Source organism: Sesamum indicum, linkage group LG1 (assembly GCF_000512975.1).
Source record: "Sesamum indicum cultivar Zhongzhi No. 13 linkage group LG1, S_indicum_v1.0, whole genome shotgun sequence".
NCBI classification, from domain to species: Eukaryota; Viridiplantae; Streptophyta; class Magnoliopsida; order Lamiales; family Pedaliaceae; genus Sesamum; species Sesamum indicum.
The window spans coordinates 4,443,754-4,470,554 of NC_026145.1; the positions used below are offsets into that span (position 1 = coordinate 4,443,754).

General features: G+C 34.8%; 1 protein-coding gene across 1 annotated transcript; it reads right to left on the reverse strand.

Annotated features, from left to right (window-relative positions):
* Window positions 1-25,975, reverse strand: LOC110012126 (zinc finger BED domain-containing protein RICESLEEPER 1-like). Its single transcript, XM_020694552.1, has 4 exons — window positions 25,904-25,975; window positions 1,768-2,009; window positions 917-1,165; window positions 1-814 (listed from the first exon to the last, which is right to left on the reverse strand). Exons 1-4 carry the CDS (start codon window positions 25,973-25,975, stop codon window positions 1-3), a joined length of 1,377 nt encoding a protein of 458 aa, XP_020550211.1.

The following is a 26,801-nucleotide window of genomic DNA, read 5'->3' on the forward strand; positions in this document are numbered from 1 at the left end:
CTAATTTAGTATGTCAAATTTGTCTCTACGCATTTCAACATCCTCACCAAGATATTTTAATTCTGATTTCACACGATCCCCTTTTCCACCTGACTTGTACATACTGAACTCTTGTTCTATGGTGAACGTACGAGTCACTTCATAATCAGTGTATTGCGTAGATGTCCCAACTGAAGAGGAAGATGATGAAGAAACACGACTAAATGATGATCCCGGGCTTTCTAGCGTTCCTTGAAGACTATGACCGTATCTCAACTTATAATCATTAAACAACTCGTAAAGTCCATCTTTCACTTGTTCTTTCATCACATTTCTTTGTTCGGGACCACCATACAATTTATCAAAGCTAAATTCAATGAACTCCAATTTATGACGTGGATCAAGGATCACAGCATAATATAAAATCATATTCATCTTCTCAATTGATCCCCAATATTTGTCATACTTTTCTTTCATCTTTCTTGCCATCTCATTTAATTCAACATCATTACTACTTAACCAATATCTGAGAAGCAAGTCAACTTCACATATTTCACGAAAAACCAGATTAGATGTGACATACAAAGCACCAGAAATGCGCATAGTGAGACTGTAAAAGTGCCTTAAAAATTTCACCGATACCTTTGCCCTCTCCCAATCATAATCAGTCGGTATCCCATCAAATGGTTGTCTCGAAAGATCAGTCTTATAGGCAAGATCTACATATGGTTGTCTCGAAAGATCAGTCTTATAGGCAAGATCTACATCTTCATAAGCATCAAATGCGAGCTTAAGGCTTATAGCCGTCTCCAACATCAAGTAGGTAGAGTTCCATCTAGTAGGTACATCAAGAGATAACAATTTTTTCATTTCCAATTTTTTAAATTCAACACACTCTTGAAATTTCTTGTACCTAGCTGGAGAATTCCTAATATACCTGATGGCCCCTCTAATACGAGAGATAGTATCATGTTCACCCTTTAAACCATCCTGCACAACGAGGTTAACTGTATGTGCCATACACCTCATGTGCACATATCTCCCACCTAAGATGTTTTGCCCCCAATTTTCAAAGTTCTTTTTCAAGTAAACGATAGCCCCATCATTGGAAGACGCATTATCAACAGTGATAGAGAAAACCCTGTCATCATTGGAAGACGCATTATCAACAGTGATAGAGAAAACCCTGTCAACACCCCAATCAAGCAAGCATTTTTTTACTCCTTTACCTATTTCTTCACTTTTATGCTCGATAATTGGACAAAAGTTCAAAATTCTTTTGTGCAAGTTCCAATCATCATCAATAAAGTGAGCAGTGAGACACATATAATTGACTTTTTGAATGGATGTCCAAGTGTCTGTAGTGATGCAAACCCGTTGAGCATGATCTTTAATGAACGACTTCAATCTTGCTCTTTCATGCACATATATATTGCAAACATCGGGCATGCAACAGACAAGAAATGCCTAAATCCAGGATGTTCGACTAACTTAAATGGAAGTTCATCCACAACCAGCATGTGACACAAAGCTTCTTTAGTTTTGTCTTGCTCAAATCTCCAATTAACAAGAGGGGCATCTCTATCACCAATGCGAGTTGGTTGGAAAGACAATCTATTTTGATTTCTGGTGATTTCTTGGGGTTTTTTCTTGCAAGATTCATAATGATTCTTCAAAGATCTAGTTCCATGTGCTTTTGGATCGGCTTTGATCTCTCTACTACAATATTTGCACCTAGCCTTTTGGACATTATCCTTTTCACAATAAAATTTAATGAAATGATCTCACCACGGTGATCTGGAAGTCACTACCCTCTTTTTTCTTTTTTTAGAATCACCTAAAAGATCTTCCTCCTCATCCTCTCCCTCCAACTCCTTATCAATATTATCATCTATATAATGCTCAAGATGATCACCACTAACCTGATTTTCCAATCCATCCATATTTACAGTTTGGGCATTCGGTGACGAGTTAGACTGAGATTGAGAGTGACTTCTAATTCCGTCCATTGAGAAATCAATATTTCCAATCTGCAAAGTATAAGAACGAAAAAGTAAAGCTTCGTCCAATATACATATATATATATATATAAAGCAGATGATATTTCAGATTGTTTCATGCACTCTCATATAAGAGGTATGAGCAATCAAATTCAGATAAAAAAACCGCATCCAATCTACATATATTGAATTCTCACCAACTAAGTCGTCCAACTGCCAGAGAAAAGAACATGAATTTCATTTAATCGAGAATGAATATTGTTGCACCAAGCATGTAAAATTCCATTGCACAAACAAATGCAGGAGGCAACATTGATAAATTTTGGAGTATACCAGCATTCAACTTATGGTTATGTTAGATTATATATCTTAATGAAACATACATAGAAGAAAAGATTAACATTGTAGAAACTCACACCCAGGATTCAGTGGAACTTTATTTTGTCAAAGATCTGTATTCTTGAAAGAGAGGGTAAAGTTTACAATTTCCAGTACTCAACATGGGGAATAAAGATGGACCTATCAAATACTTGAAATGCAGTTATAACTCTATTTCATAAAGCTATATCACAACAGAAACCAGAGAACAGTAATAGAAAATAGCGAGAACCTCTATAGCAAAGCAATTTTCTGTTTGTGCATACAAATTACAATGATGTTCCTCCAATTGGATACCAACTACTAGCAATTTTTTGAGAAAAGGATTACAAATGGGTGTGGATGCATATAACCAAAAAGAAGAAAAAGTTCTTCATTCACGGCACAATGTTCATTTCACCAAAGATCCATGATCAATTTAGAGCATTTCAAATTTTCAAGCATAATCAATAAACACTTCAATTTGGCATTTCAACAAACACTTAACATTCATAGAAAGATAAGAAATGTACCTTCAAATTAAAATGCAAGACAAACCCAACAACTAACCAAAAATCTAATCTAATTTCACAAAATATGCATAATCATTAGATCCATATTATAACTTCATTATTAAAAAATTACCTAGAAAAATAGCGACGACGAACTCTATCGGCGAAGAAGGAGAAGTCGCGGACTCGCGGTGGTGGCTCGTTCGCGGTGGTGGCTCGGTCGTCGGAGAAGGGAAGAAGAAGATTGGACCGTTGGACTTGGAGACTTGGAGGAAGAAGAGAAAGAAGAACCCCGAGGAACCCGTCTGTGATTTGTGAAGAGTAAAGACAAAATTGACTTATTTCTCTTTTATCCTGATCGGGTACCCGATCAGGTTCTTCGGGTAGCATCCTACAATCCGAACCCGAACCCGAACCCGACTACTCTTAGACGGGTTCGGGTTAACCCGAAACCGTGAAAATACCCGATAGACCCGATCCGATTCGTTGCTATCCGATTGGGTCAGGTCGGCTCCCGAACAACCCGACCCATTCGCCCACCCCTACTAAGTATGGTCTAACGAGTCGTGGTACATTTAGAATAGAGGCAAGCTGCACCATTATTGTGAACAAAGAAACACGGTCACTATTTTCTTGTCTCACGAGTCGTGGGGGGCGACAGTTGAGGTGTGATTTGGTTTATGGGATTGAGGTCGACACTAAGTAAATAATAAGCCAAAATAGACTTTGATCTAAATGGTATTTTGATATGTCCAAGCCTTCCATCTATAACAATATCATGAGAAAGCTACCACTATTTAAATGTGATCTCATGAGTCGTGGTACATTTGGAATATAAGGCAAGCTTCATTATTGTTATGAACAAAAGAAACATGCACATTGTTTTTCTGTCTGACGAGTCATGGGGGGCGATAATTAAGGTGTGATTTGGTTGATAGGTCAGGCTTAACACCAAGTAGCATGATTCACTTGGAGTCTTTTGGATCATATGAAGAGGTAAGGCAAAATATCTTCGAAATCTCATGGAATGAGAATGGCATTGGTTGCCTCGCACAAGGCATTTTCCATGTGAATCGTAAAAGCGAGGCATGATAAATTGTTCTTGTGAATCCCAAGCCAACTAGGAAAGGATTTTTTGAAACTTCACTTGAGAGTGGTGGGATTTTGTAGAAATAGTCGGAGGGGTTAACAACTAAAAGACCAAGCTTTAGCTCAAACACGATATTACAATAATCTACTTATTTTTCTGCTTTACGTTTTGAATGCATGTCTATGATTCGCTTTCCAATTTCTATTCATTTTTTAGATTTATCTCATGGAACACAATCAATAAATTGGCTGCAAAAATTGGAGGATTGTCATCGATTTCCAAACCTGCCTTATGTTATGTATAAGCCACTTCCATCGAACTTGTAAAAGGAGTCCTTAATTAAAGAACGCTTGATGTTTGGGATCAAGGCATGAGGACAAGCGCAAGGTCTGCAGCATCATACCTGCTTGCATCATCCATGAGCAGTATGACAGGCTGGATGTTATTAGCTCAATAATGCTCCACATAACTCAAATTTATGCGACATCAAACCAGCATAATGGATATGTCGTGAGGGAAGCATTTTTTCAAGCCAAGATGACTGAGGGTCTTCTGTACATAAACATGGGGTTAAGATGATGTCCAATGTGGAGAAGCTTGATGGCCTCAATGTGGTTCTTGAAAAAGAAATATACGTTGACGTAATCCTTCAGTCCCTTCAACCCTCCTTCGACCTATTTATCAAGAACTCTGAATGGGCTTGTAAAGACAATTTCGTGAGTTGATAAAAAAAATGGACGAACTAATACAAGACAACGATTAAAGAATCTGCTATCAGTATCAAATTTTGAGGCTTCAACCTCAAGAGCGAAAGGCAAGAATGCCGAATGCCGAATTAGGAAGAAAGATAGAGCAAGGTCAGCCGTTGTAAGCACTTTGAGCGCTCCTGTTGCCTGGATGAGCGAGGGTGAAGAGAAATGGAAAAATGGTACGCCAGTCAATATTTACTCATGACATTTCATAAATTGCCAAAGGAGATTGGAAGAGGGGGTATCGCGAACTCCTCTCCACCCAAGCTATGGCATTTGTTGAGCAAACATAATTACCATTTCTATTCTCAAGTATTGGACACTTGCTCTAGGAGCACATTTCTGCAAATGGTTGCAGGAATGTAAAGGAGTAGAATGCTAAGACATATAGTCTTAAAGCTAGACGATGGCTAGACCATCACTGCAAAAGCTGTAAGACTAAGTGGTCTTAGTAATTAGTATTTATGTTGAGATAGTATACAATTATGTATCTAGCATGATCAAGTTTTTATTAGTCATTTGTTGGAAAAATTAGACTATAAACTTGATCAATAGAAGATTCTTTTGTTTTGGTTCTGCTGAGTTATGAATTACATACTCCATGTCATAATTAGATTATGCATGCTCAAAACAAACGGCTAAATGGATAGTCAAGAACAAAAACTTACAGAGAATGGCATGCATAAGCGACCATATCTCACTAGTTAGGATAAGTAGTCTGATAGATTCAAAGAGTCTAGTAACATATGATTTGAGTTTACTAACTTATGAATCATTCCTAAGAAGGAAGAAAGACATGAAAACACTTTGTGGGACAAAGAAATGCTTGTCAAACAACCTGTTGGATTGGATCCAAATAGACATCTGTGGGCAACTAAAAACACAAAGACCACTAAAGGGTTCACAAGTCAAAGGACTTCTGGAAAGTTCGAACAATTACACTTGAAGTAGAGAACCAAACTAGTTACGGAGACAAAGCCTTCGATTGGATTGAGGTGGTATGTATTTAGTGGAAGTTCTTGAAATATCCAAATGAGAATGAGATTCTCATTCAGTGAAATTCTTCCTAAAGAGATAATGCTGAAATATCTCTGGTTCGGAAGAACTCGAACCTTGATTCGACATGGTTCAGTCAGTGTTTTACTGAATTACCTGGGCATCTGGACATGGACTTTCGAAAATAATCAAGATGAAAAACATGGCATTTTCTTAAGGTCGTGGTCTGGACACAATATTTAATATGGATTAGCAAGCCTGTATCCTACAAAAGGTCTTAAGCATGAGGAATGGTCTTGCATATGCTAAGAGACTAATGGGAGGCTAATTAGACTAGGGGTCTGATTTATACAGGTTCATTATCAAATAATGCAAATATCATTTGTAATCAAAACTTCACTAACCAGTATTCCGTTGTGTCCATGTAGACCATAGGATCATAAATGGTACCAAAGTGTGAATATGCAAATCTGAGTAAAACGCAGTGAAGTAACGCCAGAGTGCACCATACGAAGAAGGTTCCACATTTCACAAAGCCGAAGGCCAAACGTTAGCAAAGTGCTGCTACACATCCTGCACTGTTGTACCTTCAACAAATAGGTGCGGAGTGGTCTCCACTTCATGCCTGCCTCTACAGGAATCCAGTCCTGGAATAGCCACCATAAGAAAACGGACATCGTTGGCAGCAAGGAATAGTGTCATATATCTGTAAAGAGTTGCCGCCGAGTAGAAGCCACTTGAATAGCCTCCCAAGCTGACGTCGTGGAAAACATCCCGTTACTGGCTACAGTCCACACAATTCGTCCCTCTGCCCCTCTGCAATAGGAATTTAGCAAATAACATGTGCAATCTGTGATGGGATTGTTCTGAAGATTCAGGGTACATTCCATTCTTCCTTATGCCAATAATAGCATACCGATTGCATAGTATCGGGAGCTTCATGCACAAGTTGCGCTAGAGGTTTCTCACCAAACCAGTTATCATGCCAGAAAGACACTGGCCCATGGCCCAAAGTCCAGAAGATGAGAGATTCCACCACATCCCTAATGCGACACAGGCAGTGCCAAACAGAGGAATGGTTGCGATTATACAGCACATGAGTAGGATGAAGGGTCCTATAGTAGCGGTCATGCAAAAAAATTCCGACCATAAGGATGATTTTAGCCAAAATCGCCACCAAAGCTTCATGGAAGAAGCCCGAACATAATCCGCCAAACTCCGAATACCCAAATCACCTTCTGCCACTAGACGACACATCTTGTCGCATGAAGACCAATGAATATGCCGGCGGTCATTGTACGAGCCCTAAAAGAAACCATTGAATATGCGCTCAATGATTATCAAGACAGACTTAGGCAGATCAATTACTTGAAGCAGATTTAAGGGCTTGGCCTGCAACACACTTCGAATCAAGGTCAGCCTCCCTCCATGGGATAGATTCGTCATTGCCCACCCCGTAGCATGTCACGTAATTGGGAGATGAGCGAACCAAACAAGCATGCCTTCCTATTGCCCTTGTACAGAGGGACTCCCAAATATGTTACTAGGAGATATTTCAACCGGTAACCATAACTTGCTACACGTCCTGCAACTGTGACGACAGCACCCGCCGGCCGATAAGAAAAGAACTCTTTGAGCTATTTGTAAAACACATTCATTAACAAGGATAAAAAAGTAATTTTTATACATATAAGTCATGCAATATGTAGACTCTACTACATTATATAACTTTCAACACCACTATAAATACCCAAAACATTATTATTTTTTATACAAGTGACTATTCAATGATTTGACTACACATAACCCACTCTCTGTCAAAAAATATCTCTCTAGAATTAATTTCACATGGTGAATATTATTTTGAGAATAAAATTCCCTTTCCATCTCTTAGCCCAAAATCACAACCACTTCACAGACCAATATTTATGTGAATCTGAAATAGTAGGTGGGGTTCCATATAAAATCTTAAAACTTTAATTTTATGAGTTGAAGAAAGATGCATTATACTGACCAATATTTATGTGAATCTTACATAAATATGTGATAGATGAATCATCTGAGTCAAATCTATTACAAAATAAAAATATATAAATCAAAAAGTTGTTAGTATTTGCTAAAATATGTGGTTGCATGGTGCAAATACAAGAATAATTAGAATATAATACAATACAAAATGTCGGAAATAGTAATACATGTCAAAAAAATTTACAAAGATGACGCGTTTGATATATGGGCAATGGAGCGGATTGAGAGACTTCCTCGCCCTGCTATAAAATGAGTCGGGGCAGGTCTAATCCTGTAAAGCAGAGTAGTTTTTCTTTTCTTGAAAATTCAATTATTAATTTCATAAATATGTATTAAAAATCGATATACCATTTACAGATAAAATTGTTTCACCACCTAACTCAAATATTCAAGTTTAAAAAAAAAATCTCAATTACAAATAAAATTCTTAACACCAACCCATACAAATTTAAATTTATAACAGTTTTTAAATTCAAATAATTCATATCAATCACACATTAGTAAGACCTTCTTCGTCTTCCTCCTCGTCAAGCATTGTCAAATTGGTTAAATTTAGGGTTTGGGTCCTTGCGAAGGCTACGAAAATTAGTTAAATTACATACAAAATTTTAAAAAATATATATCTATTAAATTAACTCTTCAAGGGTGGGTCTCAATGCGGCTCCTCATGGACTCAAGATTTACCCCGTACTTGGGTGTGTTCTAATTTTTAGGACCAGCTATATGCTCCGATCTCCTTTTTTTATATCCGAACTCGCCCTATTAGAGGGGGGTCCGATGTGAATTTTTTCGGTCTCCAATTGCCACTCTAGATACGTAACATCTTTCATATTTTTTTTCTAAACAAAATTAATACAGCAGGAGATTATATTTAAGAGTATCCATACTTTATAAAGACTAGCAAAAGCACTTTAGAAGTAGCTCAATATGTCAATAACTCCTAGCTCAAGAATCTATCCATCCTTACTGCATTTATTGTCATACATGCTCCGATTTATTAATTTAGCAGTTCAATTAACTCATAGCTCTCTTGATTTCTCAACAAGCTTTTAGTCGAGTCTTCAACTGCTTATAGATAATGTGAACTTTGCTCTTAATTCTCCGAAAGGGGTAATGAAAGCTCGTTATTAAGTTAGAGCTATTGAGCTACTAAATGAGGCTAGGGAGCCCTACCATTTACGACATTACATCCAATAAGGGCTCCTAGGAGTTTCATAAAGGCCAAAGCTGTCGAGACTCTAAATACATTGAAACCATATTCAGAATCTTTCCTCATTTAAATATAAAAAATGGTCAACTCGCGATCGATCAATTTGTTAGAAGGAATTAATGGGTCGAATTTATATAAAATAAATTCAAGGCTAAATGAATTTTAAGTATATCCAATTTAATAAAATCTTACAAATTAAGCCCAATAGATATTTAATTCAATTAAGTACACAAGCCCAAAATGTCTCTTATTAATTAATAAATCCAATTCCTTAATTAATAAAGATATTCCAATTAAATTAATTCAATTAATTTAATCTTACTGTGTGAGTAATCAATTAGTTACACCTTACGGAATTAATTCCAAATTACTTTCTTGTTTTTATCGATGATTTGTGTGTGACTTTTTAGGTTCATCTTTCAGCTAGACTTTGGCTAGTTTCAAAAGTATCAATTAATTAAATCTAATTTAATTAGTCGCTCTGGATAAACCCTTGATCAAATAAAGCTCGCTACCATGGGTGGCCGTTTAAGAACGGTCCATGACACTCGAGACTAGGTGATAGTCCATGTCAACATTTAGGCTCCCGAGTCCATATGGATATTATTCTTCCATTTATCATCTTCTGGCCTTAGTATATGGCATGAAATTAGGCGTCTATGCTTAATATTTGAGATCGATGCTAGAACTTAGATTATCCACCTGAAAACTATTTTTGCCATAGTTATAAACCATAGCACACGTTTTGCTATAGTTTTTAGCCACTACAAATATTTTAACTGCACTCGCAAAAAACCACTATCAATAATTGTTATGTGGCCGTGATCAATGAATATTTGCTATAATTATTTATTTTTAACCAAGGTAATTAGCAGTTATTAACTATTATACTTCTTCGAGTGTAATAAGCATAATTCTACAAACACACTAATCATATATTAAATCATGGTCATCATAATTTTACAAAAGTAGAGTGCACTTATGTATTTTTATGTATAACGTATTTTAAAACGTAAAAATTACTTAATTAATATATACACGTAAAAAAGTCATCCGAAATCGTACGGGTAGATGGTGTATTTTCTTCATCCCTCTTGCTTCTGTTAGCAAACTCAAGCGTGCAAAAATGTACTAGCAACGACACGAAATATTACCTAACTTCATAAATGAACACACCAATATGCAAGCAACCATCGCTTCAAATTCTTGAAAAATAATCTAGCTACAAAAGGGTTGTCAACCATTAAAAAATTATGTATGTTGAATTTTAATAGACATGATTAAATAATATAAAGATATATGGGATCAAGCATTTGGTTGGGAAATTATAAAAAACAAATATTTTTATCGAATATTCTATTGTACTTTATAAGTTATCAAATATTTTGAAAAATATTTTAAAACCGCAACATGTCAAGCATTTTTAAGGAAATAATGCAGAGTATAGTACGAGAATGCATTTCTGGAGTGCTTGATGTACAAAAGTCAAAAGGATATTGTTTGGAGTGGTTTGGCGCTGGAGTTTCAAACAATCATAACGTTTGATCAGCGAGGAGTCATAAAGCGATTTACCTATGCAGGGACCGTGTTTTCCAAGATAATCTAATCCTGCAAGACTATCGTGGTGAGAGGTCACTGTAATATTTTCGATCACTGTCAGAATGCTTATTTATTTATTTATTTTATTTTTAAGCAGACTTCAGTTAATTTATATATTTTTTTGTTAGTTGTCGTCTGGGTCACATATCTTACCAAATTATTCTTAGGTTTTAAGGTGTTTTTTAGATCGAATTTTATAATTTTTTGAGACTGTCCAAAATTAACCTGTTCTACTAAATTAGAACTATTTCTTCCAAATACCTGTAAGTTCTATTGAGGGAATTCATTAAATAATAAACTTTTTTTTTTTCCAATATCAAACTCTTTAAAAATTGAAGACGAGTCTCTTCAATTATTCTCTCAAATTCTATCACTTCCACTCCATCGTAAAATCATTATAAACAAATGATTTTAAAGTAACATAACTTAAATCAACCACTAAATAATTTCAAAATTTTCATATGACTTATTCTTTCCCCTTCTCCGGCTATGATATATAAGGGATGGTGGGGGCTGTGGGCGTTGGTGCTTCACTTGTCCATGAAATATTGATCATATGGGGCTTATAAGATACTTTTTTAAAAAGAAAAAAAAAAGTTAGGTAAAAAAGTTAGATTTTTTAAAGTTTTCAGGGTAAATGTTATATTTAGTCCTTTAAGTTTTTATTTAAAATCATTTTAGTCCCTCAAGTTTATTTTTTGACTTTAGCGTTTCTAAACTTTAATTTCTGTTTCAGTTTGGTTCTTTGAACATTTTTTGGCGAAAATGTGGCCGGAGTTTGACTTTTTACAAGTAAAATGGTCAATTTAAGTTTGATTTTATTATTTTAATCCACTAAATTTGTATAATTATCAAATCAGTCTTTTTTTAGGAAAAAAATCAATTTTTTTATATTTTTATATGGTGAAATATGATGTAATTATCTTACATGAAAAATGAGAACTTTGAACCCTTGTGAACATAATAATCATATTGTTTAACATAAAATAACATAGTCTCTCTCTCTCTCTTTTTGTTCTTTTTCAAAGGTGACCAAAAACAGTGAATAATTTTTATAAAACTTATGTACCTTGAAAATATAATTAAAAATTTTAAGTCGATTTTTTAATTTTAGGAGTTAAAGATAACTCTAATGAAATTAAATCTTAACAATATTTATTAATACTAACAATTATAATTTTGAATAAGAAATTGGTGAAATGTACGTTTAACTAGATTAAAATAGGAAAGTTTCAAATATGTGTAAATTCATTTTAAAAGGTTATTATAAAACTTAACTATATATTTAGAAAATCTCTAAATGAGTTAGATATATATGAGATCCAACAAAAAATTTAGTTAAAAAGTATAATATATGCCAACTTTCTGTTCAAAAATCTAAATACTTAATAAGTATTGTTAAGATTTAACTTTTTAAAACGTATCTTTAATTCTTAAAATCAAAAATTACTGACTTAGATTTTTTTAATTGTATTTTTAGATTAGATAAGTTTTGATAAAAAATTACATGATATTTGTTTTTTAAACTACTGAAAAAAGGGACTATTTATTTTTAAGTGGAAAAAATATTTTTGTAGTCCGTTAAGTATGCTCAATTTTAGTTTTAGTCCTATAAGTATGCTCATTTTTTATTAACTCCAGTAACATGCAAAATTGATTAGTTTTAGTCCTCCGGTGGATTGAATTTATAATTTGCGCCGGGAAAGTGACATGACATGACACCTAGATTCGTTTTTGTTGATTTATAATCCTATATGGCTAAAATTATGATGTGGAAGACAAGTTGGCCATCTTTTGTGCAAGTTTGGAGAGAAGAAAAGTCACCTTTCTTTCCTTCAAAAGATGGCCAACTTGTCTTCCACATCATAATTTTAGCCACATAGGATTATAAATCAACAAAAATGCATCTAGGTGTCATGTCATGTCACTTTTCCGGTGCAAATTATAAATCCAATCGATCGGAGGACTAAAACTAATCAATTTTGCAAGTTACTGGAGTTAATAAAAAATGAGCATACTTATAGGACTAAAACTAAAATTGGACATACTTAACAGACTAAAAAAATATTTTTCCCTTTTTAAGTTAAAAAAATATATTATTATTATTATGTTCACAAGAGTTCAGAATTTTCATTTCACATAAGATAATTACAACATACCAGCATAAAAAAATTATAAAAAAGTTTTATTTAAAAATGGACTAATATAATTTTACAATCTTAAGGGACTATTATTGACTATTTTACCCTCCAAAGACTCAAAATTCAGCACATTTCCATCAAAAAATAGTTAGAGGGACCAAACTAAAATAAAAATTAAAATTTAAGGATGCTTAAGTCAAGAAATAAACTTAAGAATCTAAAGTGATTTTAAACGAAAGCTTAAAGGACCAAATACAGCATACTGTACTCAAGATTTTATAAGACTCAAAACATCATCTTTCTAGATTTTATAAACTCTTATTAAAGAAAATTGTCAGACAGTGTTCAAAAGTTTCTCAACTCTCAAACATTTTTGTAAGATGTAAAAACTTATAAAATTAGCCAAACACCCTCTAAATTACCTATTTAAATTTATGAAAGTAATAAAATTAAAGGCTAAATTATTTTTTTAATTCCGTAAAGAAGAGGGAGTTGCTTCTTCGGTCCTATAATTTATGAATTCTTTTTTCTCAAAATTGTTAAAAACTTGGCAAAGTTAGTTCCAAAAGTCTTTTTTTTTGTTTAAGTTTAGCAAGAAGTTATTTGTGAATTCTCAACTACCCCATGGTACCAAAAAAGCAACGATCCGTTCTTTGTGGAACCCAAAAAGCAATTTAGCCAATAGAAATTGTAGACATTTTTTTTGTTTCGAACTAGTTGTTATAGCATGGTCTTCCTATGTCTATAAAATGAATAGGACAAATTATAATAATCTCTCTTGAGGTTTAAAATAATTACAAAGACTCCCTTATTGTTTGGCTCTTCTGATGTTTGATTAAATTATATGATCTTTCGATGGAGGTATGAAATTGTCAATTATGTCCTTACTATATCTTTTTTTTTTAAAAATTAAAAAATAATAAATAAATTAGACGGTGTGGATGAAAAATTCAAAAACTAATAAAAAATTATCCACTTCATCAATAAAAAAATTTTAAAAAATTAAAATAAATAAAATTATAATTTTAATTGTCGGCAATGGCATTTTAGTTAATTCACCACTAAAATAGAAGGAAACGTAAAGGAGACTAACGGAATTGGGTAATTTTAGACGATTCGTTAAGATTAAAGGGTTATAGTAATTTTTCAAATTAAATAACGGGATTATTTATAATTATATCAAATCTCAGGAAAGATCATTGTAATTTACCCTAATAATATAATATTTCATGCTTTAAAGCATATTATATATAAGAATAAAGTAATAAACAAACACATCACAGTTTTTTAAGAAAAATGAAAAGATTATCAACTTAAGAATATTATTAACGTTTGGTGCAGTGGTATCACAAATTGCCCTATCTATTAAAATTTAACTCAATGATGTAATACATTAGCTTAGTAAATAAATTGAACTTGATAGTAATTGAAATGATGCATAATCATAAAAGTCATGTATGTTTAATTATAGCATACTCTATAATAGTGTGCATGAATGAAAAATATAAATATTAAATAATAATAATAAAATGGTATAAAATATTAAAATTCTAATTTAACAATAAAGCTTCACTACAAAAAAAAAAATAAGGGATTTGTAACGGCCACATGACCGTTCCAATACACATGGTTTTTTGTACAAATTTATAACAGATAAGTTGTACTGATCTAATGTTGGAGATAATATTAATTTCGTGAAGTTGTAACGGCTGAAGCCATTTAACAGGGTTTAATAGGCCGTGAAAATTCTCACATATTGCAACGACCATTACAACATAAAAGCCATTATAACTTGTAACGATGCTTGTAATTGTCTTTCAAATTAGGGATGCCCAATATTTCTTATAATGTTGGCTATTACAAAACATATATGAAAGGTCGGTACAAACCTTTGAAATAAGAAGAACGTTACAGAACTCGACAATTTTTTTTGGCTGTTACTATTTTCATATGGCTTATGGCACAATTATGTTTCTTTGGAACGGCCAATTTAAAAAAGAAATGGCCGTTACAAGAGCCGGGATAAAATCATGAAAAAGTCCATGTTGGTCTGATGTTACAGAAACCGTGTGTATATGGATGGTTATTTAGCGCATGTGTATTACAAAAGCCGTTTCAATACGTGCAGTATAACAACTACATTTTATTAATGACTATATTTCAACGGCTAAATTTGTCGTTCCATAGGCCGTTACAATGGTCAGTACAAAATAGCTTATATATATTTGTGTTGCAAGTTGTTTTCATTTCATTTCATTTGTTGTGGAATTGTTTATTAACCAACATACTCTCAATATCTCTCAGTTTTTCTTGTATATACATTTAATAAGGTAGATTGCTTAATTTTTGGACCGTTAACTACTGATCTCTTGAGTTCGATGTCCAGGCAACGACTAATTTAAGCATTTTTTGTGTTAATTAATTATAGTTCACTTATTTTAGTTTTATGATTTTTTTTTTATTTATATGTTATGTATTCTTAATTAGTGTGATGTAATATTTATAAATTTATAGATCGAATTATATAATTATATATACATATGTGTGAATACGCAGTGAATATATATATCATCATATTACAAGAACTAAGGAGATGGATATATTATAAGAACCTCCTGGGATGGGAAGGGCAGGTCTTACATTGGAGTTTGAGTATGGGGTTAAGACTATCATAAAATGGGCCAAGTGTAAGCGTGGACATATAGATGGAGACAAAATTAGGTGTTCTTGCCGGAAGTGTAAAACCACAAAGTTCAGAATACCCGATGATGTCAGTTATCACTAGTATATGCGAGGATTTATACAGGAATATTATAATTAGAGTTTTTATGACGAGGAGAAGGTGTAGGAGTACTTTGATGCTGTCACTGCCCCTTAAGTGCTGGAAGAACCCCAACTACTTATGAGGAGGGTAATTATTCACACTGGGGTGATGATAAACAGATGGATTGGGCGCAAAGAATGGTTTTTGTGCAGTCGGGCTTAGTTATATTTCTTCTTCTCACGATGGTGTGCCTGATGATGATACGAAGGCTTGTACTATTGATGCTAGTCCTAGTTCATATTATTATGGAAGTGGCTCCTATGATTATGTGTTGGGATTGGGAGACCATTTTTATGATGTAGTGCATGTTGCCGATCAACCATTGTGAAACAGTTGCATCCAATCTCAATTGGCATCTGTTGCTAAGTTAACGAATATCAAGACGGACAATCATATTTCTGAGTGATCATATAATCTGATATCTCAGTAGGCTAATAAAATATTGACCCCCGATCACACCTTGTCAAGAGATTACTACTGTACCAAGAAGTTAATAAATGATTTGGGTTTACCGATTGAGAAGGTTGATGCATGTTGTACTGGAAGAACGATACCGATTTGAAATACAGCAAGTTTTGTGAAGACGCTAGGTACAAGCTGAACCGAGAGCGAGACCCCGCCGCAAGAAGTCCCCATATGTCGTCCTTAGGTACCTTCCGGACCTCTCTCTCTCTCTCCTCTCTCTCTCTCTCTCTCTCTCTCTCTCTCTCTCTCTCTCTTTGTGACATCTATCCACCTTTCTCGCCCCCACCACCACACCCACCACTAGCCCTTCTTCGCGCGCCACCAGCATCAGCCCTACTCACCACCATTCGTATGACCCCACCTCCCATTTTAACAGGTGTATATTTTTTCTAATTTTATATCATAAATAAAAAAAGTTTGAAATTATTAAAATAATTCTGTAATTTTTGTAAACTTTTTCATATTTTCTGTAATTTTTTCATAAGTCTCTATAATTCTAATAAATTTCTATAATTTTGAATTTTTTTTGTAATTTTAAAAAAAAATTAATCATTTTCTATCATTTGTTTTTGGTATTTTCTATTTTTTAATTTTTTTATAAATTTTCAGTGATTTTAAAAAGATTTCCATAAAAATATTATGTTATGTAATTTCTGCAATTATAATTTTCTTTAATTTCTGCAAATACATTTAAACAATGGACCTTAATGTAATTAGTAAAAAATTTTGAACCTTCATACAATTTTTAGAAAAGAATTGGATCTGAATGAAATTTTTAGGAAAATTATGCGTTTTAGGAAAAAATAGATCGTAATGTAATTTTGGGCAATATTTGGACCTTTATTCAATTTCAGAAAAATAACTGAGTTTAGGGTAGGAACCTCCGTTAAAATCTAAAATTTTTTGACTTTAAAATTTATATTTTTTGTAATACTTTTGGGACTTCAAAATTTAATGCAAATTTTAAGAAATTTTGGGTAATCAGTGACTATTTTAATATTTTTTATATATTTTAGATCAATGACTATCGATGTTCCATGGGAACGAGATCATGGACGGGGTTGTAGTCATGGATGCGGTCGTGGCTTCCACCCACTGTTAGGACGGATGCAACCCCAGCACCCCCATGCGGCGTCCCAGCCACCACCGATGTTAGTGGCGTCAGATGCGGCAGGGCCTAACAATACACACGTCCCGAACAGACTATGGGATGCACCACCACCACCACTACCACCAACATTCCAAAGATATTATATCAGCCCCCGAGATGTGAGGTACATATGTTAATTTGTTAAATTATTTTATAAAATTCTATTTAGAACTTTTTATTTTTTTAATATCTAATTATTTTACGGGTCAGATGATATTTTCACACGGCGATCCATGCTACGTTCAAAGGATATTATTCGCATCCTTGGGAAAGCATATCGCTGATCTCATAGGAGCAATAGTTATTTGGTTTCAAAATTTAAAGGTAAGAATAATATTTAATTTTAAGTAATACCTATATTTTTTATATAATATTTACATATATATTTTTAATATGTACAATTTGCAGTTGTCTTACTAATGGGACTACGATGATGAGTCGATGTTCTAGGTCGTCAAGTCGCAGGAGGGTAAGTTCCTGCAGTTTGCTGACTCCCGAAATTAGTTAGCCCGACCGTTGTGGCTGGCCGAGGAGATCTGGCGCTAGCTTCTGGAGTACTAAGCGAGTCCAGAATTTCAAGCACAGTCGGCAAAAAATAAGGTCAACTGGGCAGCTAACCCTGACACAGCTACTATCGTCCATGAGGGGGATCGTCCTCTATTAGAGCCCACAAGCATAAGATGATAAGTATTTTTGTTGGAATGGGTGACCAAAAGTCAATTGAATTGGCAGTTTTAAGAATCATTCAATTAGTCTTTATTTAAGCAATATTGTCCGGATGAATATGGTAAAAATTCGTCGTTGACACACGTATCTATTGTGCTTACCAAATTACGTCAAGTATTGCTTGGACGTCACAACAGATATCCACACACCACTTTGACAACTGTGCCACAGTTGGACTGCGCATTGGATAACGGTCATGAAACCAACTATTTAGCATTGGGTCTGAAATGTTCCTAACCGAGTACCTAGAGATTGCGCATCGAGAGTCCTACTCAGACTTGCATTAAGAGTCTCATTCATCTAATGAGTGTTGTATTGCATCGGCGACATACATGGGACGTCTATGCGATCTTAATCGGTCAATTGGCTAGGTGTCGAATCGACTGAATTGACTCGCGGGGAACATCATATGGAAGCCTGAGAGGCTTGGTCCGTATGACTTGAGTCTCAGGCTCAGATAGTACGGGAGTAGTCCTCAAACTTAAGGAATCACAACACTCACGTGCATGCGATGACTGTATCTTAGATTTGTGCGAGAGGTGATCGTGTCTAAGACATGATCATCGTAAGCCTTGTCTAGTGCAGTCAATGTATGTAGCGAGGATGGTGATTTCCAAGAATAAGATCCGTTCCCTGTCAAAATGTGTTAGAGGTATCTCCTATGCACTTGGAGATGTCTACGCTCTATAAAGCTATGGCGACAGTCATTGGTTGAATAGGAAGAAGAGGTTCCTATGTCGAGCAATTAGGGCGTAACGCGATCTTAAATATAAAGCATAGACGCCTAGTCCAAGATAGGAACCGACGCCTACTTCCATGCCTTAGACTAAGGCTGAGAGACGATAGACAAAAGGACTATACCCGTATGGATTCGGGAGCCTAAAAGTTCACATGAATTTTTGTTTAGTCTTTATTGCCATGGAACTTTGTTAGACAGCCACCCATGTTGATGAGCTGTCAAGGGTTGATCAAAAATTATTAATTAAATTGAATTCAATTAATAATAGTGTTGGACAGTAGCCCATGTCTAGCTAAAAGGTGAACCTAAAGAGTCACAAACAAATCACCGAGAAGGAACGAGAAATACATTAAGAATTAATTCCATAAGTAGTTGGATTACTTATACATGAGAGGGATTCATTGAATGGATAAGCCCAAGGATAAATTAATTGGATTAATTTATATTAGTCTTGCCCTTATTATTTAATAAGTTGAACTTATTATTTAATAAAGGCTTATTGGGCTCATACATTTAATTGAATTAAATATATGATGGACTTAATTAAGTGAGCTTTAATTAAATTAAATTTAATTAAGATTAATTGGGCCCTTGAATTTTTTAATTAATTAAAATCGGCCCAAACCCATTAAAGTTGGTGGAAATAATTAGAAAAAAAAATTATTGACTAACAAATTCACTTTTGGAAAGTGTCATGTTAGTCATCCTTTATTTGGAAGAAAGAATTTTATATGAACCTAGACATATTTTAATGCAACCATACAAGGTATATATGTGTATTAGTTATTTGGAATAACTAATGAATGAATGAATACATATCAAAGCAAGAAAATAATTTCCTTTCCACCAATTCCACCATTCTGCCGCCGCCTTCCTCTCATACACACTTGGTGTGTTTTCTCTCTAATTTTCTTCTAATAAGTAGAATTAAAGGATCCCGATTCCGGTGTAGTGTGGGCGCAACTTTAGAGGATTTCTACGTTGAAACCTTGGGTGGACTAATCAAACAAAGAAGGTGCCTAATAAATCAAAGAGGTAATTTTCATTTACAATTTTTGTACCTCTCGTTTTCATTCACCCGTTAGCCCCGTTTAATATTTATTTTTGTTTATTATTATTAACTACATTGAATGCCTGGGAACTCCAAGGGTACACCCCTCGGAATTATTATTGCATTTCTGTTTTAATTTATGCATTTTTATTACTGCCGCTTCCGCTTGCGCGTTCCAGGACCGATCCACTCGCACCTTCGGAGCCCCGTTCGATGTAGGGGCTATGGTATTGTGTGAATAAGCATGACAATATGTTCTTTATTGCTTTTGAAGTATAATATATATTTTGCTTAATCCTGAACAATTATGTCAGAAAATTAATTTGTTTAATTTTTGCATTTGTTGGATGATTTTTAGTATTTTATGAACATTGAATTTTTTGATAAAATACTTGTTTTAATTTAAGTTTAATGTGTGGAACTAAAAAAAAATGGCACTGTAGCAGTATACAGGGCGAAAGCCTGCGCGACCAGGTGCGCACGAACATGCTGGCAGGGGAGCTAGTGTGTGCGCGGGGCCGGTGCGCTGCTGCTGCTGCTGAAGGCTGGGCCGTTTCTTTCTAAAAGTTAGATTTTTCGATTTCTGCACATCTTCTGAAAAATTTGAATTATTGCTGATTTAATTTTGGAGAAAATTAGATTTTTTCTAGAATTAAATTGCTTTACTTAATTTGGCTTATTTGCATGCATTGGATGGACGAGGCTTAATTAATTAATTTGGCATATTTGCATACATTAGATGCACGAGGCTTAATTAATTAATTTGGTTTATTTTCATGCATTGGATGCACGAGACTTAATTAATTAATTTGGCTTATTTGCGTGCATTGGATGCATGAGACTTAATTAATTAATTTGGCTTATTTACGTGCATTGGATGCACTAGGCTTGATCATCCATTTGAGTTGTAAATTTTAAGGTTATTGTTTTTTACATACAATTATTTGTCGTGATATTGGGTATAGTGATATTTTTGTGATGTTCATTTCTTGTCTACCATGATTAATTGTTATTATGTGCTAGAATGAATGTGAATGGATGATCACAGAGCCCGTAGACCGCATATATGTCTTTTCATTTTTGTTGGGTGGGCCCGTGTGCCCTTATGGTTTTATTTTCTCTATCCTCTTCATTTTTAGCCTTGAAATAATAAAGCTTGCTATCTCCCTTCTAATGTACTCCTCCCAACTTCTGATCGGAGTTCCTTATTCAATTGTAATGAAAATAGTATAAGACATTTCTGGTGAGATTTTTACTTTAAGCAAGCCCATGGAGAAGAAAGCCCACGGAGAAGGCGGCCTATGGAGATATCACAAGGTCCATCTATATGTTGATGGGTAAATTACTTTTGTAAAAGCATAGACCACCCTAGATTGACCATAGACTCACTGCGGGTTCAGTGGTCGCATAGGTTGCGCTTGTGATCATGCAACAGGGATATGCTAGGTTTCATTGCATGCAATGCATTTGTTTAATGCTTTAATGTCCTTGGGATCATGTGAAGAGGTGAGCAAAAGATCTTGAGAATCTCATGGGATGAGAATGGTATTGGATACATCCCACGAGGCTTTTGCCGTGTGAATCATAAAAGCGGGACATGACAAATTTGCTTGTACATCCCAAGCCCACTAGGAAAGGATTTTTCGAAACCCCACTTGAGAGTGGTAGGATTTTATAGAAATAGTGAGAGAGGTTAACGACTAAAAGACCGAGTCTTAACTCAACTCAACATTGCTATAATCTACTTACTGTTTCTGCTTTACATTTAGAGTACAAGTCTAGGATATCGTTTTTTAATTTTCTTTATTTTGAGATTTATTTAATTGGAACACTATCGATTAAGATTGACTACAGAAATCGGAGGAATTGTCCTCGATTTTTCCTCCGATTTCTAAATCCAGGCTTGTGTTATGGAAAAACCACTTTCATTGGACTTGCAAAAGGAGTCATTGCCTAAGGAACGTTTAACGTTCGGGATTAAGGCATTAGGACAATAGCAAAGTCCGTAGCGTCATACCTGCTTTAGTCATTCATGAGCGGTATGACAGGTTGAATGTTGTTTGTTCAATAAATGCTCCACATAAATCAATTTATGAGGCGTCGAACCGGCATATAGGATATGCTGCGATGGAAGTATTTTTTGAAGCCAAAATGATTGAAGGTCGTCTGTACACAAACATTGGGCTAAGGGGCAATCCTTTATGGAGAAGCTCTAAAACCTGAATTTTGAAGGAGATGTATGTTGACATTATCCATCAGGTCCCTTCATCCCTCCTTCGTCCTATTTGTCATAAACTCCAAATGGGCTTGAGAAGTTTATTTCATGAGTTGATAAAATGGTTGTACTTATTCGAGGCAATGATTGAAGAATCTGCACCATCAATATTGCACTTGGAGGTTTCAACCTCAAAAGCGAAAGGCAAGAGAGCCGGATGTCGAATAAGAAAGAAGGATGAAGCTAAGTCAGTCGCTGCAAACACTTTGAGCGCTCCTGTCGCCTTGATGGCGCGAGGGTAAAAGGAAAAATGAAATAGTGGTTCGACAATCAAAATTTACTTATGATGTTTACAGGAATTGCCAATGGGCATTGGAAGAGGGAGTTTTGTGAACTCCCCTTCAACCAACTATGGCATTTGTTGAACAAACATGATTACTGTTCTTATTCCCAAGTATTGGACACTTGCTCTCGAAACGTGTTTCTGCAAATGCTTTGTAGAAATGAAGTAATACAACGCTAAGTCAAGTAGTTTTAAAGCAAAGAAATGGCTGGTGCATTACTGCAAAGGCAACAAGACTAAGTAAACTTAGCTGTTAGTATTCATGTTGAAATAGTATGCAGTTATGTAACCCAGCGTGATCAAGTCGCTAGTCAATTGTTGGACAAATTAGACTATAAGCTTGATCAATAAAAAATTCTCTTGAGTCTGCTGAGTTATTAAATTGTCATACTACATAATTGAATTATGGATGCACAAAATAAATGACCAAACGAATGGTCAAGAATATAACTTACAGAGACTAGCATGCATGAGCTAGGGCCAGATCCCTCTAGTTCGGATGAGTAGGTTGACAGATTAAAAAAGTCTAGTAATAGATGATTTGAGTTTACTAACTTATAAATCCTTTCTGAGAAGGAAAAGAGCAATGAAAGCACTTTGTGGGACAAAAAAAATTATCTATTGAATTGGATCCAAAATAATTATCTGTAAGTTACTAAATACGCAAATACCAGTAATCACAAGTTTAAGGACTTCTGGGAAGTTTGGAAAAATTTGACTTGAGGTGGAGAACCAAATTGATTATGGGGATAAACCCTTCGATGAGATTGAGGTGGTGCGTATTTAGTGGGAGTTCTTGAAAAGTTCAAAAGATGAGAAAGGAATTCTCATTCAGTGAAATTATTCTGAAAGAGACGATATTAAACTGTCTCTGATAAGAAAGAAATTGAACCTTGATTGGACATGGCTCGATCGGTGCTTCACTGAATTAGTTGGGTCGTTTGGATGTGGATTATCGAAAAATCATTCAATTGTAAAACATGACGTTTTCTTAAGTTGCAATCTAGACATTATATTTGATATGAATTGGCAAACCTGTGTCCTACAAAAGTTTTGAGTATGAGGAATGATTGTGCAAACGTGAAAGGACTAATGGAAGAAAAATTAGGCTCAGAGTCTAAGTTATACAGGTTCGTTATGGAATAATGCAAACAACCTGTGTCCTACAAAAGTCCTAAGTATGAGAAATGATCCTGCATATGTCAAGTGACGAGTGGGAGGAAAATTAGACTCGGAGACTATTTTATACAAGTTCGTTATGGAACAATGCAAATAACCTATGTCCTACAAAAGTCTTGAGTATGAGGAATGGTCCTGCATATGTCAAAAGACTAGTAGGAAGAAAATTAGACTCAAAGTCTAATTTATACAGGTTCGATATGGAATAATGCAAACATCACTACTAATCAAAACTCTAACTGGCCATAAAACACTGATTACCTGAAGGTACGAGCTGCTGAAACCAAACAAGGAGAAGCGATGTAGGACATCGATCCGGATAAATAGCTTGGAACCATAAAATTTACTACGGAGTTTGAACTAGGTTTGAACGTCCTACATACTTGTTTTGACAAGATCATGAGGTACATGACTTGGTCACGAACAAGGTGGAAGGTAGTGGGAGCTCAGTTGTGTATTAAGTGTTTTGGATATTAAAATGTCTTTGATCATTTGAAATGATAGAAAGATATTGTTGAAGTCTAAAACATGAACGTTGTTCATCAAATTCTCCATAATAGGAATTGGATTCCTAAGGGAAAAGCTGTCCAAGATTCAGTCGTGGTACACTGATGAGGATCTTAGATGTTTGACATCCCCTATATCTTTGCTTTAAGCCGCATGGAATGTTGTTTGATGAACTGAACCCGATGTTGCTTATGCTTTTTGAGCATAACAATAGATATCAAGTGTACACTGATGAGGCAACACACAGTTGTTGAGGGGCTATATTTAATATCGAAATAAGAATTAAAGAAGATCCCTTGACGCACATTAATGGAGAGTTGATTATGAAAGGCTATAGCAATAGTAGATTCCAGGATCATATGAATAATATTTAATCTCAAAACAAGCATACATTCGAGATTTATGATAATGTGGTAATATTGGAACGGTTCAAAGTGGAATACCACAAGGAACTTTATCATGAAAAATTGGATGCATGAAAATTTTAAAATTATATTGAAAAATGGTTAGGACCGAAAAAGAACGCCCAATTGTTAGGTGTGCTACCTTGTATAGCTGCGCTAGTAGTCACCTCAGAGAATGAGAACTGAGTTATAGCACAAGGTAAAAGGCTCGAGATTGCATCACAGGTGCAAGGAAAAATCTTAAACACCATTATATGCTTGAAGTGATGATAGGAAGATGTGACATGCGGTTGGACCTAACATCGACAGAAAAGAAAAGTAGACCCACAAGACCTAGCCGGTATCGCGGATTGCTCATAATTAGTTTAGTCTGAAAACATGAGTAAGCTTTAAGGTCAAGTGAATGCTTAAAATGAACCTAGACAATTTTAATGTATCCATACAAGGTATATATATGTGTATTAGTTATTTGGAATAACTAATGAATGAATGAGTACATATCAAAGCAAGAAAATAATTTCCTCTCCACCAATTCCACCATTCAGCCGCCCCTTCCTCTCATACACACTTGGTGTGTTTTCTCCCTAATTTTCTTCTAGCAAAGAAAATTGAGGGATCTCGATTCTGGTGTGGTTTGGACACAACTTTAGAGAGTATCTACGTTGAAGGCTTGTGTGAACGAATCAAACGAAGAAGGTGTGTAATAAATCAAAGGGGTAATTTTGATTTACAACTTTTGTACCACTCGTTTTCATTCAACCATTAGCCTCGTTTAATTTTATTGTCCTTTATTTTTTAACTACATCGAACTCCGAAAACTCCAAGTGTACAACCCTTGGAACTATGATTTTATTGCGATCTTATTTTAATTTATGTATTTTTATTATCACCGCTTTCTCTTGTGCGTTCCCGGGCCGATCCACTCGCACCTTGCTGTGCCTTTTAATTTTAACCTATAGTATTAATTTAATTTAATTTTTAAACTTTTTAATTATTTTTTAAATGATTTTTGAACAGGAGGATCAGATAGAAGTGTTTGAGAAGTACTACAGAAAGAAGGAGGATGGCCAACGGAATGGCCCGATGGCAGCAGACATCACGGTAAGTATAAAAAATAATCTAATTTTGGAATTAAAAAATATTTTTGTAAAATCTACTCATCTAATTTGTTAGTAGAAGCTATTCCCAAAGATGATGAAGGAACGTCAAAGCCAGCACAAGAATAATCAAGACCCTCCATTGTCATCTTAAGGTTCGGTGGCCTTGAACGAGCAACAGGTGTGATTGTCAGCAGTGGACGGCTACAATAGTGGTCGAGTGCTCGATCTCAGCTCCAGGGCCCACCACACTATTGCTGGACTATCTTGCGCCAACGGGTCTGCTGCTTTATGTCACCATAACCGCCATGCCCCAACCTTGATGATTGGATAGCGAGACTCGAGGAGTGGATATTGCGCGTGGATCGCACCTGGCCTGATCCTCCAGTGCCCCAGCCTCCAACTGCTCCCTTGGAACCCAACAACGACGACGGAGAACCCATGATCAAAGGGGGTGCTGAGTTCGATTAGTTTTTTTTTTTTTTTGACCTTGATGATTGGGTAGCGAGGCTCGAGGAGTGGATATTGCGCGTGGATCGCACCTGGCCTGATCCTCCAGTGCCCCAGCCTCCAACTGCTCCCTTGGAACCCAACAACGACGACGGAGAACCCATGATCAAAGGGGGTGCTGAGTTCGATTAGTTTTTTTTTTTTTTTATAAAATACAATTTTTAAACAATATTTTTATTTTCTTGTTAAATTATATATTTTTTATATAATATTGCACAGTTAACAAAAAATCAATAACTTATTTTAAAATGTTAAGATAGATTAAATACAGTTAAGTATTATAAAAAAAATTATCATTGCTTTTGTGACGACTTTTGGATTAGGTATAACTATCATAAAATCACGCGGCCGTTTCAAAGACCGTGTAAAAGAGAGTTATCAATTTTAAAAATGATTGTCCAAAACGCCGTTACAAAAGCAGTAACAGAGACAGTGACAAAAAAAAAAAAAAAGCATACGAAGGCCACTACAATAATAATTAAATCAAATTTGATTACGCCATTCCAAAAACAGGCCCACATACATTTATGCACTTAGACTACCTTTCTAACGCCTAAAAAACCACGGTAGGGTGTCCTGTTACAACGACCATTACAAATTAAAAAAGCTATCACAAATTAATAACTTGGCTGTTACAAATGCCGTTACTATAAAATGATTTTTTTGTAGTGATTTAGGGTGAATGGTTAATATTATAAAATAAAAAATAAAATGATCAACGTATTTCAAGTTTTTCAATTTTATTTTCATTTTATTTTATAGTTATGAATTATACATTGTTATTTATTTATCTTCTTTATAAATATAAATATAAATAATAAGGGTTAATTGTACTTAGATCCCTTCTAAAATTAAAAGATTATATTTTTCCACAAAAAAATTTTAAAATTATACTTACACCCCGTTAAAAAATTCTCCATTACACCCACT